The sequence below is a fragment of the Natrix helvetica genome, assembly GCF_964273705.1.
Source record: "Natrix helvetica genome assembly, chromosome: 1".
NCBI lineage: Eukaryota > Metazoa > Chordata > Lepidosauria > Squamata > Natricidae > Natrix > Natrix helvetica.
The window spans coordinates 339578078-339590902 of record NC_138548.1 but is presented as its reverse complement, the minus strand read 5'-3'; the positions used below and the strand labels follow the sequence as shown (position 1 = coordinate 339590902).

Below are 12825 nucleotides of genomic sequence, written 5' to 3'. Positions count from 1 at the left end.
TAACCTTATTAATTTTAGATTGCTGGAGACAGAAATGTTCTGTATCAATCAATAATCTGTCCCCACTGTTTAGTTTAAATGTTTATCCAGAGAATCTGTAAATTTAATGCCAAGTAATCCATTTGTTTGATGGACGCAAACCATCTCTTTTGTACAGTTTTTCATAGGACAAGCTGCAGGAATCATGACTAACATAAAGAATTCTGTAAAACATTATTTATTGAAAAGTTGGGAGAATAATTAGCAAAAGGAGTGCTAATTAAAGTGCTAGTCTTTACAAAAATCCTAAAAAGAATCTCCAACCAAAAGAATAGGGGAAAATGGCAGAAGACAGTACAGGTAGTCCTCAAGTTACAATAGTTTTTAGTGATTTAAAATGACAGTGACAAAAATGACTGATGCCCATTTTTCAAACCTACAACTGTTCCAGCATCCCCATGGCCACATGACAGTTGCAGGGTCCCAGGGTCATGTGATCACCTTTTGTGAACCTCTGACAAGCAAAGTCCTTAACAACCATATTTCTAACTTCAGTGATTCACTTAACACCTGTGGTAAGAAAGGTCGTAAAATGGGGCAAAGTTCACTTAACAAATGTGTCATTTAACAACAAAAATTGTAGCCTCAATTGTGGTCCTAAGTCAAGGACTACCTCTAATATGTACAACGGCTGATTTCCTGAAAGAAAAAATAGAAATCTAGTAAATCAAAGTTCTTCTCATACCTGAGTTGGAGATTCAATCACGGTTTCCGCTCCCCCTAAACAAAGAGTCGCCTTCCTTCTATTCTTTCCTGTGAGAGAGACAGAATTTCAACAGGCATAATTAATAAAATGGGAGGTGGCATGCTATAGAGCAGAGGACCCAGAAAGAAGATGAGAAAGTTAGGATTTATCAAAGGAGTAGAAAGACCTTATATTACCTCCTGAGGTGTCCTGAATTGGATCTTTCTGAGGGATCCCCCTCAAAGACAGTTCTTGAGGGAGATTTGACAAATGCCTCTTTGTCTCAGGATCTCTGATCTCCATTGCGAAGGACTTGAAACAGGATCCAGGAAAAAAGAATTAATGGACATTACACATCATGAAGTGGTGTGTATCTCTACTTAAACACTTGATAAACTGCCAAAGATTTTTCAAATCTCAAAGGAATTTCAAATACATGTTTGAAATGCAAATATAAAAAAGGAACTTTTTACCAAACCTGCTGGACTTGTGACAAAGCAAAGAAATACTGGGGTAAGATTTATATTTTACTGCAGAAGATTCTCAAAGTGGGCATGAAAATCAAACCAGAGACTTTTCTTTTAGGTTTAATAGACAAAGAGATGGAAAAACAATCTTGAACATTGCTGTTATGTATGTTGAGAGCAGCAAGGATGCTCTTTGCAAAGAGGACGGATATTTTAATAGCCACAATGGAAAAGTCGTTGGGAAAACTGATGGAAGAGATGGAAAAATTAACTGCTTTAGTTAAAGAAAAGACCAAGCCAACCTTGTTTCTACTTTGGAACCACTGCTGGATTTTGTTCTTTAGATTGAAAAAAATGAAACTTTGATCGGGTTTTGCTGATTACATAAGTTTGTTGTTATACAGAATTTGCTAGTACATATTAAGTATGTAAATGTAAAACATTGAACGTGGAATGTTAACATTTTATTCGACTGTGCTAAAAAGATTCAGATTTTCAATGATTTTCCTTTTTCCCCTTTACCCTACTCTTCTTTCCCTTCCCTTCCCCACTTTCCTACTATTTTCATTTTTTTGAATTTCATATCTTTAAAAAACCTACAAAAATTTGATACAAAAATTTGAACATATTGTTTATTATATTCAGGCCCAAGAAGAAGTCCTCTCACCTGCAACTCAACCTGCTCCTTCTTCTCCTCCTCCGCCTGGCTCAGGAGGAAGCCTTCCACCAGGGCCACCGCCTGGGAGCTGGTCTCTGCTCTACACTCCCGCACCCAGCTCTCCATCTGCAGGGGCAGAAGGGCCAGGAACTGCTCCAGAACAACCAGGTCCAGCATCTGCGCTTTTGTGTGCTTTTCTGGTCTCAACCATTGACTACAAAAGTAGTGGAGTTGACTACAAAGTCCTCGGGGACCCTCATCCTCCTGATATTGGACGCTCCTGAAGTTCCAGGCCTGAATTTGTGAAATGATGGCTCCTTCTTCCAGCATCTTCTGCTCAGTTCTTGCCCAGATCTCCCCACGGATTCCAGACTGGGCACCGGAAGGGTCTTTTCCAGTTCCCCCACTTGCTAAAGGAAGGCCAGCCATTCTCTCTCTGTCCTGTAACACAATTCCAAGTGGGTGTAATGAAACCAGTCTATCTCCAAATGCTTTTTCATTCCTAGCAATGTTCATTTAGCCATGGGAATACCAGAACAAGCCATTAAGCCCTCTTTGCCAAAGGGATCACTTTTTCTCTACATGAAGATCAACAAATGGACTCCATTTTGCCATTTTCTTATAGAAGAAAAATATAAATCTAAGGTAGTAGATTGGACCATTTATCGACACTCATCCCCATAGAAGGAAGCATTTTTCTGTTCTGTAAAGTGGTGACTTCCAGCAAGAAGATTCAGTGTATATGACATTTTGGATAATTTAAATTTCTTTTTACTCAAAGGGAAAGACTTTGAAAATATAGCTCCCTATTTACCTTTAAGCAGGGTTCACACAACATACAACATACAAAAACCCAGAAAAAGTTCACAAAGCATGAAAATTCAGTTCACAAAAAATGAGGTGCCAATCCTTTGACCCTGCTCCATTTCTCTTTCTTCCTTTACACAGGTGGGCAGGGTCACACTATGTGTCCTAAGCACAAACAGGTCAATCAAATCCAGGGGTAAAGTTCCTATGAAATATAAAGGATTAAATGCACACAGCTCAACACGATGACGTGGTTCACTACCTTCCTCAAACAAATTGAGTTGCAAGAGGCTCCAAGCCGCGTTTAGTGTCATCCAGCACAGAGTGAGAATGTAGGCATCACCTTTTGAATCTCTTCCTTTCAAAGTTGTTTTTGCTTCCTGCTTGAGTTTTGCCATACGAGCCCCCCCCTCTCCCCTATCCAGGAGCTATTCCCACGAAATGGGGCGCTAAGGACGATCCCTTTCCTTTCTGGGATCTGGAATCCTTCCTGAGGACAGCATGCATCTTCTGAAGCTCTGCTTTGCTACGATCATGGAAAAGGGCGGCAGAGAAACATGGGATCTGGGGGTCTCCCGCTCCTAAGATTGACTTGGTAGATATATGCAGACACACACACACACACACACACACACACAAACCCTTACCCTTGCCACCTCTTTCCTTCAAGACTTCCTTGCAGTCTTTTTAACGGCCCGCGAAGCTTAAAGGGTTAAAGAGAGAGAGTCCAGCATCCTAGAAAGGCAAGACTTAGTGACGTCACTGCCTTCCCCACCTGCAGCAGCGGCTCAAAGCTGAAGCGCATGCTGATCCTTTCTCTTTGCAGAGGGAGCCCCGGATGGATTTTCTATGCATGGAAGAAGGTGTTCATGGAAAAAGGAGAGATGGTGCATTTCCCATGGGGGGCGGGGGGCTGGATGGGCTCCTTGATCGGGAAGCTTTTGGCAATGTTATACTTTAGTAAAGAGCTTTGTATTTAAAGTACTGGTATTAAGGGATAAATTTCTTAACAAGAATCTCATTTAATTCTGTTGCTGAGGAAGAAAGGAATAAATCAACTGAAACAAGAATGAAAAACGAACGGTGACTTTACAATGTACCCCACCCTGACTTTCCGAAGGAAAGGAATAGAGGTGGGTTTCAGGTAGTACGGTGCCCGAATACCCATTGAAAGAATTTTGCTTATAGGGTGGAGGAACAAAGAAAAGGGTGAGCTTTTGCTAGGGACTGCCTTTTTTTCCCTCTCTAACGCATGGATTCCCCCCCCCCCCCAATGGAAACCAGATGGCTGTCAAAGAGAAGAAAGCGTGCGCCACGTGGGCTTCTTCCAACAGCCGAATCCTCCCCTCCTGATCCTCTTTTGGCTGTTGGAAGAGGGAGGAAAGGCAGTCCCTAGTAGAAGCTCAGCCTTCTCTTCGCTCTAACGCTTGGATTCCCCCCTCCAATTGGAAACCAGGTGGCTGTCAAAGAGAAGGAAGTGCGCTCCACGTGGGCTTCTTCCAGCAGCCGAAGAAGGAAAAGGAGGGTAGGATTCAGCTGTTGGAAGAAGCCCAGGCAGCGCCTACTTTCTCCTCTTTGGAAATGAGAGCTCCCGCTGTTTCCTGGAGGCTGGAGTTCCCTTTATCATTGACAAAGTCCAGTGACACGAAGAACCTCTACTCCAGCCATTAACTGACATGTTTGGCAGGGACTTTGGGGATCTGGCATAATGAATACAAGCGCTTTTACGCTTTCTCCATGAGCATGGCAGTTTCTTTGGAAGAAAATGGTGTCTTATGCCTGTGAGGGGGGAATTCATAGGTATGTTTGTCTTGCAAATGGACTGGGACAGCTACCTTGGTACATCTCATCCCAAGGATGGGTGTTGTTGCTGGGGAAGCGTCCCTCCCAGTCCCTCTCTTAGGCCATGTTCAGAAAAGAGTGCCACTAGAGATCCCACTGTTAGTGATCCTGGGGAGAGGCACAGCAGTTGGGATAGGCATGGGTGGCCTAGCTCACTCTACAGTGCAGTTTAAGCAGCTGTCAGAGGAGTTCCAACATAGCCTAGGTCAGACCATCCGAACTTTAGTCGAAGTGCAAGGCCAGACAGACTCCTTGGCAGCAGTAGTCATGCAAAATCGATGGGGGCTGGAACTCCTGACAACTGAGAAAGTGGTTTGTGTTTGGTTTTAGGAGAAGAATGCTGTTTCTATAATAAATCAGGAATGGTCAGAGAAGCTGCAAAGGACCTACAAGACAGAACATCCCAGATTGGACTGAGATTATTACCGACAGATCAGTGGTTTTCATGGGTCAGACAGCTGATGTTCCTGTTGCTTTGTGGGGTAGCAGAAATAGCCTTCATCCCCTGTGATCGCTGTACTCAGACAACTGGTTATGAGGTCAATAAAGCAAATAAGGATTGAAAAAGAATTGATAGTCTCAGGAGGACCTTTGGGAAGTAGGCCCTCCCAAGGTCCTCGAGAGGGGAATGAAGGATCAGATGATGGAAGTATGCACAGATGAGGCCCTGGGGATCCGAGGAGATGGAACCCAGGTGTGGATGGAATGGACATGAGAGTGAGGAATATGAATTCTGATAAAACATTTTGTGTTGTCTTCATTTATTTGCCTTGACAATTAAGAGCTTTGCTCATTTCCTGTCTCTCTCACTGAAGAGGGAGGGGGGAAGCGGGGGAGCTGTCACAAAAAAACGGTTTGTTTTTTATTCTGCTCTGCAATAGGAAGGAGGGGGTGGCTGCACATTAACAACGAGACAAAAGTTAGCTCCTTAAAACCACTAGCCAGGATGTAAGGAACAAGAATAGCTGCTTATAAGAAAAAACGCCAAACCCACATAGCTGGCACACTTTGCAAGAACATTAGAAGCATAAGGGTTTCGGGGGGCTGAAATCCAAATAACCAATCAAATTTATCTTCTATGCATGCATTATTAGGGGAAGGGCAAAGGGTTGAACACGACCATCCCTTGACTATAAAAACTGCTGTAAGATTCTACTCTTGGCCCTTGGTTAGCTTTTCAAACTGGGGTTCTTATATCTTGGTACCAAAATAAAAATATGATTCTATATCACACCTTGTGTCCGGTGACTTATCGGCTTCGACATCAAGCAAGAGCTCAGATTTAGGGACAACACTGGCTAGCATTTCTACAGTTTCAAAGCAAATGCCAACAAACTTTACCTTTGCAAAGAACTGTACTTACAAATACAATACGGTAGTTTGCAAACTACAGTACAGTGATTAAAAAGCAGAGTAGTTCCCAAAGTGCTTACAAACAAGCTGTACAGAGCTATAGAGTAACAAAAAAGAATACTTTAAAATACTTATAGAAGCAATGCTAGCGCTCTAGCCCAGGAGCAGGAGATCCTCCACACAGCGCCGGTAAAACAAAAACAAACTTGGTGCTTCACTGGCTGCAAAAAAGCTTCTTTTACAGACCTCACGGTTCTTTCAGCCAATCCATTACTAGAGTGCTAAAATGGCACAATTAAAGCACGTCTGGTGCCATGTCCTGCCAGGTATAACTCAAACGGCCCTGCCGTAAATTATGGTCCATTGTCTGAAACTAAGATGTCTAGCAGACCATGAGTGGCAAATGGGGATCTAACGGCCTTGATTAAAGCCTCAGTAGTGGTACAAGCCATCAGAATCACCTCCACCCATTTAGAATAGGCATCTACCACCACTAGAAATTTGACCCTGCACAGGCCCTGCGAAATCAAGGTGAATCCGAGACCATGGTGCCCTAGGTATTTTCCATTCCTTGGTGGATTTGACCTGGATTCCTGGCAAGCTTGGCAGCCTGAGACCCATTCTGTGATAGCTTGGTCCATATTAGGCCACCATACATTACTTTGTCCCAGCGCTTTCATGCGCACTATCCCTGGGTGTCCCTCATGTAGGGCTGTCAGGAGATGCTTCCTCAGTGGGACTGGGATGACCACTCTGCTTCCCCACAGTAAACACCCCTTCATTGTTGACATTTTGTGTTGTCTTGACTTGAAAGGTTTAAATTCCTCCCCCACTGTCTTGGATGGCCAGCCTCTTTTAACCCAGTCTATCACCAGGCAAATTACGTGCTCCTTAGCAGAGTACTTTGCTACATCGGATGCAATCAAAGGCCACTGTGGGTCTTCGATGAGTAGAACTGTGTGAGCAGGTGCTGGGTCTTCTACATCAATGGGCAAAGGGCATCAGCTTAATGTATCAGCATAGCTAAGATGGTTCCATGGTCGATGTGTTACTGAATAAGTGTAGGCTGCCAGGAAGACAGTCCATCTCATCATGTGTGGTGAAAGGACTTGGGGTGTTTGACAGTCACCTGAGAGCAACCCCAACAATGGTTTATGGCAGTGGTTCTCAACCTGTGGGTTGCGACCCTTTTGGGGGTCGAACAACCCTTTCACAGGGGTCGCCTAAGACCATCGGAAAGCACATATTTTTGAAAAAATACGGAAAACATAAAATAATTTTATGGTTGGGCTTCACCACAACATGAGGAACTGTATTAAAAGGTCGCGGCATTAGGAAGGTTGAGACCCACTGGTTTGTGGTCTGTAATTAGTTCAAAACTTCGACTATACAAATACTCATGAAATTGTTTTACTCCAGTGACTAGTGCCAATGCCTCTTTGTCAATTTGACTATAGTTGCTTTCAGTCTTAGACAGGGTTCTGGGGAAAAAATGCAATAGGTCCTTCTATTCCCGTTGGTATTTTGTGGCTAAACACAGCGCCAACGCCATAGGAAGAGGCATCACATGCCAGCACTGAAGGCAATTTTTCATTATATTGGTTCAATAAACTTGGAGACGTTAAGAGGCTTTTTACTGCCCTGAATGCAGCTTTTTCCTTTGTTCCCTAGTGCCATTGCTGTTTTGTATCCAGTAATCTATGCAGTGGCTCAATGATTGATGCTTTATGGGGCAGGAATAGACTCTACAAATGTATGAAACCCCAAAAAGCTTGTAATTCTGTCTTATTTCTGGGTGTTTGGGCATTTCGAATAGCTTTTATCTTTGTTGTAATAGGATGTAGACCTGATGCGTCTATCCTGTATCCTAAAAATTCTACTTCGGGAGCAGCCAATTAGCATTTCTCACATTTCAACTTTAGGCCTGCTTTCTTAAATTTCAGCAAAACTGCCCCTAGGCTTTCTTTTAATTCTGTTATGTTGGCTGCAGATGCCAGTATGTTGTCAAAGTAGGGGATGATACCTTGGATGTCCTGGAGCAATGTTTCCATCAAGCTTTGGAAGATTCCAGGGGCCACATTAATACCAAATTGTAACCTATGACACTTAAAGGCCCCCCTATGAGTCACAATTGTTTGTCCTTGGGCAGTTGTTGCATCCAGAGGGATTTGTTGGTAGGCCTGAGTTAAATCCAATTTTGCAAAAATCTTATCCTCTCCTAGTGAGTGCAATAAGTGCTGTGCTTATAGAGGATAGGCACTGTTGAGAGCTCAATTAACTTTGCACTTATAGTCAGCACATATTCTTACAGAGCCATCTGGTTTAACTGGTATTACAATAGGCGTCTCCCACTTAGCGTGGTCTATGGGCTTTAGGATTCCCTGTGCTAAAAGTTTATCTAAGGCCGCGTCTACCTTTACCCTGACAGCGAAAGACACTCCCCTTGGTTTTAAGCAGATGGGTGCTATCTGGGGGTCTAAATTAAAAGGGGTTGCCTGTGTACTTACCCAGGCCATCTTCAAATACTGTGGCAAATTCTTTGATTAAGCTGGATATGTCTGGTTCGCTGACGTGGTTGATGCCAAAGATTGGCTCTTAGTGAGGCAATATATTGGTTAATAGTATCACCCTCTTTTTGATTCCTATCGTAAAATGCATGTCGTTTGGCTATTATGGATGGCACTGCGGCATAATGGCTTTTTAATGTTGCTGGTAATATCTCTCATGCCACGGAATGAATTTTCTCAGGTGCTAGCAAGTTCCTAGCTGTTTCAAACACCTCAGTTCCACAGAAAGTTAAAAGATATGTCTTTTTTCTATCATTTGAGATTTCTGTATATTTGTTTGCTAACAAAAAGTATTCAAATTTTTCTAGGTACGTGTCCAACATTTCTTTTTTTTTTTTATTAAAAGTTTTTTATTTTTATTTTTCAAAACAGACACAACACAAAAATCCTCTTTCTTTACATACTGTAGAAAGTGTATCAGTCGATTACAAAAAAAATTCGTGTGTTTCTTTCACAGTCACTCATGATTCAGATTAATTCTAGTATTTTAAATCAAATATATTTGTACATATTACCATCATCATACTCCCATTCTTATTTGACTATAATTGTTTAAACGTCTTTCATCATAAAACATACCAAAACTCAAGACATAACCACATACTGGCATCTCATTTGTTATTTCTAGTATCCCAATAACACTATTCCATATGGCCTATTCTAGCTAAACATCAATAATATTGAGTAACAAAGGTTTCTAATCTTCCTTTCCAAATCACTGTTTACAATTTACATCCAATTTCCCCATGTTGTACCCATACCTATATATACATTATCATTATCTCTCCTTTATTTGACTATATCCATTATCATAATTTAGTTCTTTTTTATTAATCTTTATATGTAACCAAACCATTTCTCATCTTCCTTTCATAGGTACCATTCAATATTCATATCCAATTACTACTTGTTATACCAATACATGTGTATACATTATAATCATTTTCAATTGTTTATTTAACCATATCCTCACCAGGTGTAAACATTTTCTCTTCCGTTTCCTTCCGTTTTGGAGTCGTCCCTACTTTGTCAGCCTAGGAGCTGAGCTTTTAACGCCAGCTAAAAGACCTTCTCCTGGATCAATCAGGGACTTTGCGATGTCCCTGTGATCAGCAGAACGTAGTCTTCCTGTTCGTCTCTACGGGACGGTTTAGGTCCGATTGGACCACCCAGCGATAAAAGTTTTGGCGGCGATCTCGGAACATCGAGATCGGGCGACCATTACGTACCGACGTAGACTCCTCCTCTCATGTGTCCAACATTTCTGTCGCTGAATTGAAGGCGGCAAAAAAGAGCATTGTTGCCATTCTTGTTCGGGATAGGCACTTTGCTCCTCAAATTTTTTTTGATTGTTATAATGCAGTACAACATAGGTCGCCTTTTCACTCCAGCTCAGGATAGTGACTGCTGGTTTCTGTGACTAGCTCTGTAACCAGCTCTCATCTAACGCCTCAGTTTTGGGACTAATCCCATCTTTGTTGCCTATTGATCTGTTCCTGTATGAGGGTTGAAAGACTGAGGTGAGACAGCAATAAAGGGTAACACTATTTATTGCAGCAAACAGTAAGTCTAGCCAGTGGTTGCTTGGCTCACAACAGCAGCAACTGCTTGGCACTTTGACAACTCTTTTATACTCGGTGCTGGCTGACTTGTGACCAATCAGAGCGTGCCTTGGCTCCCACGCCAGGAACAGACCTGAGAGGAAGCAGGATGCAGCACTGGGATTCATCAATACACAGATCGCAAACAAACAAACAAAAATGTTCCAACCACAAGACCTGAACATTTTCCAATGGTTTGAAGAGATTCCTCTGGATATGGAGGTCACAATACAACGGGGGAGGGAGAGATTTAGCTACAATTAAAAGAAAGAATGTAGATGGAAAGAAAAAAGGGTTTAAAAAAGAACTGACTTAACCTCTCTGCTCGTTTCAGTGTCTTTATTTTCCAGCTTGACCCAGAACTATTACTGACAATTGAGCTTCACACCAACCTGAGCCTCTCAAATCCTGAAATATGCCCTCTCCAAATCCTTTCAAAAATCTTGTGTTAATACAATTTCAAAGCAACTAAAGAGTTTAATACATGAATTTAATACACGACTAGAATATAAACCACACAACTGATATTTAACAGATTTAATTTAAATCAAATTTGGACCTCACCACACTACAGAAGACCGTTCTCATCCAATATATCTTTGTTTTGGGGATTCCCCAATCTATGAATCATGTTATGAGAAATAAGACTACTGTATGGGGTGTGCTGAAGTCCTTTCCACACTCCATGCATTTATATGGCTTCTCCTATGTGTGGATCCTTTGATGGGATGTAAGTTGGCTGCTTGTTTTGAAACCCTTTCCACACTCCATGCATTTATATGGCTTTTCCCCTGTGTGGATCCTTTTATGGATTCCAAGTTCGTTACTTGTTCTGAAGTCCTTTCCACACTCCATGCATTTATGTGGTTTCTCCCCTGTGTGGATCCTTTGATGGGATGTAAGATCAAAGCTTCTTCTGAAGTCCTTTCCACACTCCATGCATTTATGTGGTTTCTCCCCTGTGTGGATCCTTTGATGGGTAATAAGGGTGCACTTTTGGCTAAAGCCCTTTCCACACTCCATGCATTTATATGGCTTCTCCCCTGTGTGGATCCTTTTATGGGTAATAAGGGTGCACTTTTGGCTAAAGCCCTTTCCACACTCCATGCATTTATGTGGTTTCTCCCCTGTGTGAATCCTTTTATGGGATGTAAGGTCCTTGCTTGTTCTGAAGCCCTTTTCACATTCCATGCATTTATATGGCTTCTCCCCTGTGTGGATCCTTTTATGGGTTGTAAGGTCCTTGCTTGTTCTGAAGCCCTTTTCACATTCCATGCATTTATATGGCTTCTCCCCTGTGTGGATCCTTTTATGGGTTGTAAGGTCCTTGCTTATTCTGAAGTCCTTTCCACACTCCATGCATTTATATGGTTTCTCCCCTGTGTGAATCCTATTATGGGATGTAAGTTGACCGCTTGTTCTGAAGTCCTTTCCACACTCCATGCATTTATGTGGTTTCTCCCCTGTGTGGATCCTATGATGGAATGTAAGTTGATTGCTTATTCTGAAGTCCTTTCCACACTCCATGCATTTATATGGCTTCTCCCCTGTGTGGATCTTTTGATGGGATGTAAGATGATTGCTTTTTCTGAAGCTCTTTCCACACTCCATGCATTTATATGGCTTCTCGCCTGTGTGGATCTTTTGATGGGATGTAAGATGATTGCTTTTCCTGAAGCTCTTTCCACATTCCATGCATTTATATGGCTTCTCGCCTGTGTGGATCCTTTGATGGGATGTAAGATTATAGCTTTTTCTGAAGCTCTTTCCACATTCCATGCATTTATATGGCTTTTCCCCTGTGTGCATCCTTTGATGGCGTGTAAGTATATCGCTTGTTCTGAAGCTCTTTCCACATTCCATGCATTTATATGGCTTCTCCCCTGTGTGGATCCTTTGATGCGATGTAAGTTGACTGCACACTCTGAAGTGCTTTTTACACTCCATGCATTTATATGGCTTCTCCCCTGTGTGCATCCTTTGATGGCGTGTAAGTATATCGCTTGTTCTGAAGCTCTTTCCACACTCCATGCATTTATATGGCTTCTCCCCTGTGTGGATCCTTTGATGGGTGATAAGGTGACTCTTTTGAATAAAGCCCTTTCCACACTCCATGCATTTATATGACTTCTCCCTTCTGTATGTCCTTTTATTAACGGTTTTGTTTCCATGTTCATTGCATTTATTTGTCTTCTCTTCCATGTGAAAACTTTTCTGTGATTCAAGACACCCATTTTCTTGAGAAAGTGTGAACATCCAATTGTATTTTTTTCCTCTGTCTTTGCCCATATTGACTCCTCTTTTGGCTTGTGATGGACAGGGTCCATTTACATCTAATGTCTCTTTCACGATTCTTACACCTTTCTCAATATATTTCTTCTTTAGTTTTTCTTGTTGATCAGAAAAGTCCTGCATCTGAGTAACAATCGAAGGAGATGAGCCTTCCTTATTCCTGTTATTCAACAGGTTTCTCTCCTGCCTTTGGAATTCTGTTTGAATTGCAGGTTTCTCCATTACATCTCCTTTTCTGAACACTTTTATTAGTTCTGCAGAGTCTTTATTATAATTCTCATTGTCACCTTCAAAGGGAAAGAGAAATGAAAGTGGGAGGAAGGTTAGCAAAAATGATCACTCTGTCAAAAGTCATATTAATTGCCTTCCGGTATTGTGCCAAATTCTAATATATACTCCATATATTAATGGCATGGTATAGAAATGATAACATCTCTATTGATGAGCCATAAAACCTTGGAAAAGACATTTAAGTCAAAAAACCTGAATGGCAATAAGCATCTGGGTCAAAATA

General features: G+C 41.8%; 2 protein-coding genes across 3 annotated transcripts in view; both read right to left on the bottom strand.

The window, feature by feature from the left end:
• LOC309383408 (uncharacterized protein) overlaps positions 1 to 3784 on the bottom strand; it is a 44703-nt gene extending 40919 nt beyond the window's left edge. Inside the window, exons 1-4 of one of the 2 annotated variants that reach the window (XM_081935927.1) lie at positions 3304 to 3784; positions 1859 to 2290; positions 922 to 1036; positions 725 to 792 (exon numbers count right to left, since the gene is read on the bottom strand). In XM_081935927.1, the coding sequence (XP_081792053.1) occupies positions 725 to 792; positions 922 to 1036; positions 1859 to 2278 (603 nt within the window). In that variant the 5' untranslated portion in view covers positions 2279 to 2290; positions 3304 to 3784. Of the gene's footprint in view, positions 1 to 724; positions 793 to 921; positions 1037 to 1858; positions 2537 to 3303 lie in introns of those variants that run through there. The other variant, XM_081935928.1, reaches the window with a different exon arrangement.
• Positions 3785 to 8727: 4943 nt separating this feature from the next.
• LOC309383413 (uncharacterized protein) overlaps positions 8728 to 12825 on the bottom strand; it is a 59817-nt gene continuing 55719 nt past the window's right edge. The window contains exon 6 of the mRNA XM_081935939.1: positions 8728 to 12598. Coding sequence (XP_081792065.1) covers positions 10725 to 12598 — 1874 coding nt within the window. The 3' untranslated portion in view covers positions 8728 to 10724. The remainder of the gene's footprint in view (positions 12599 to 12825) is intronic.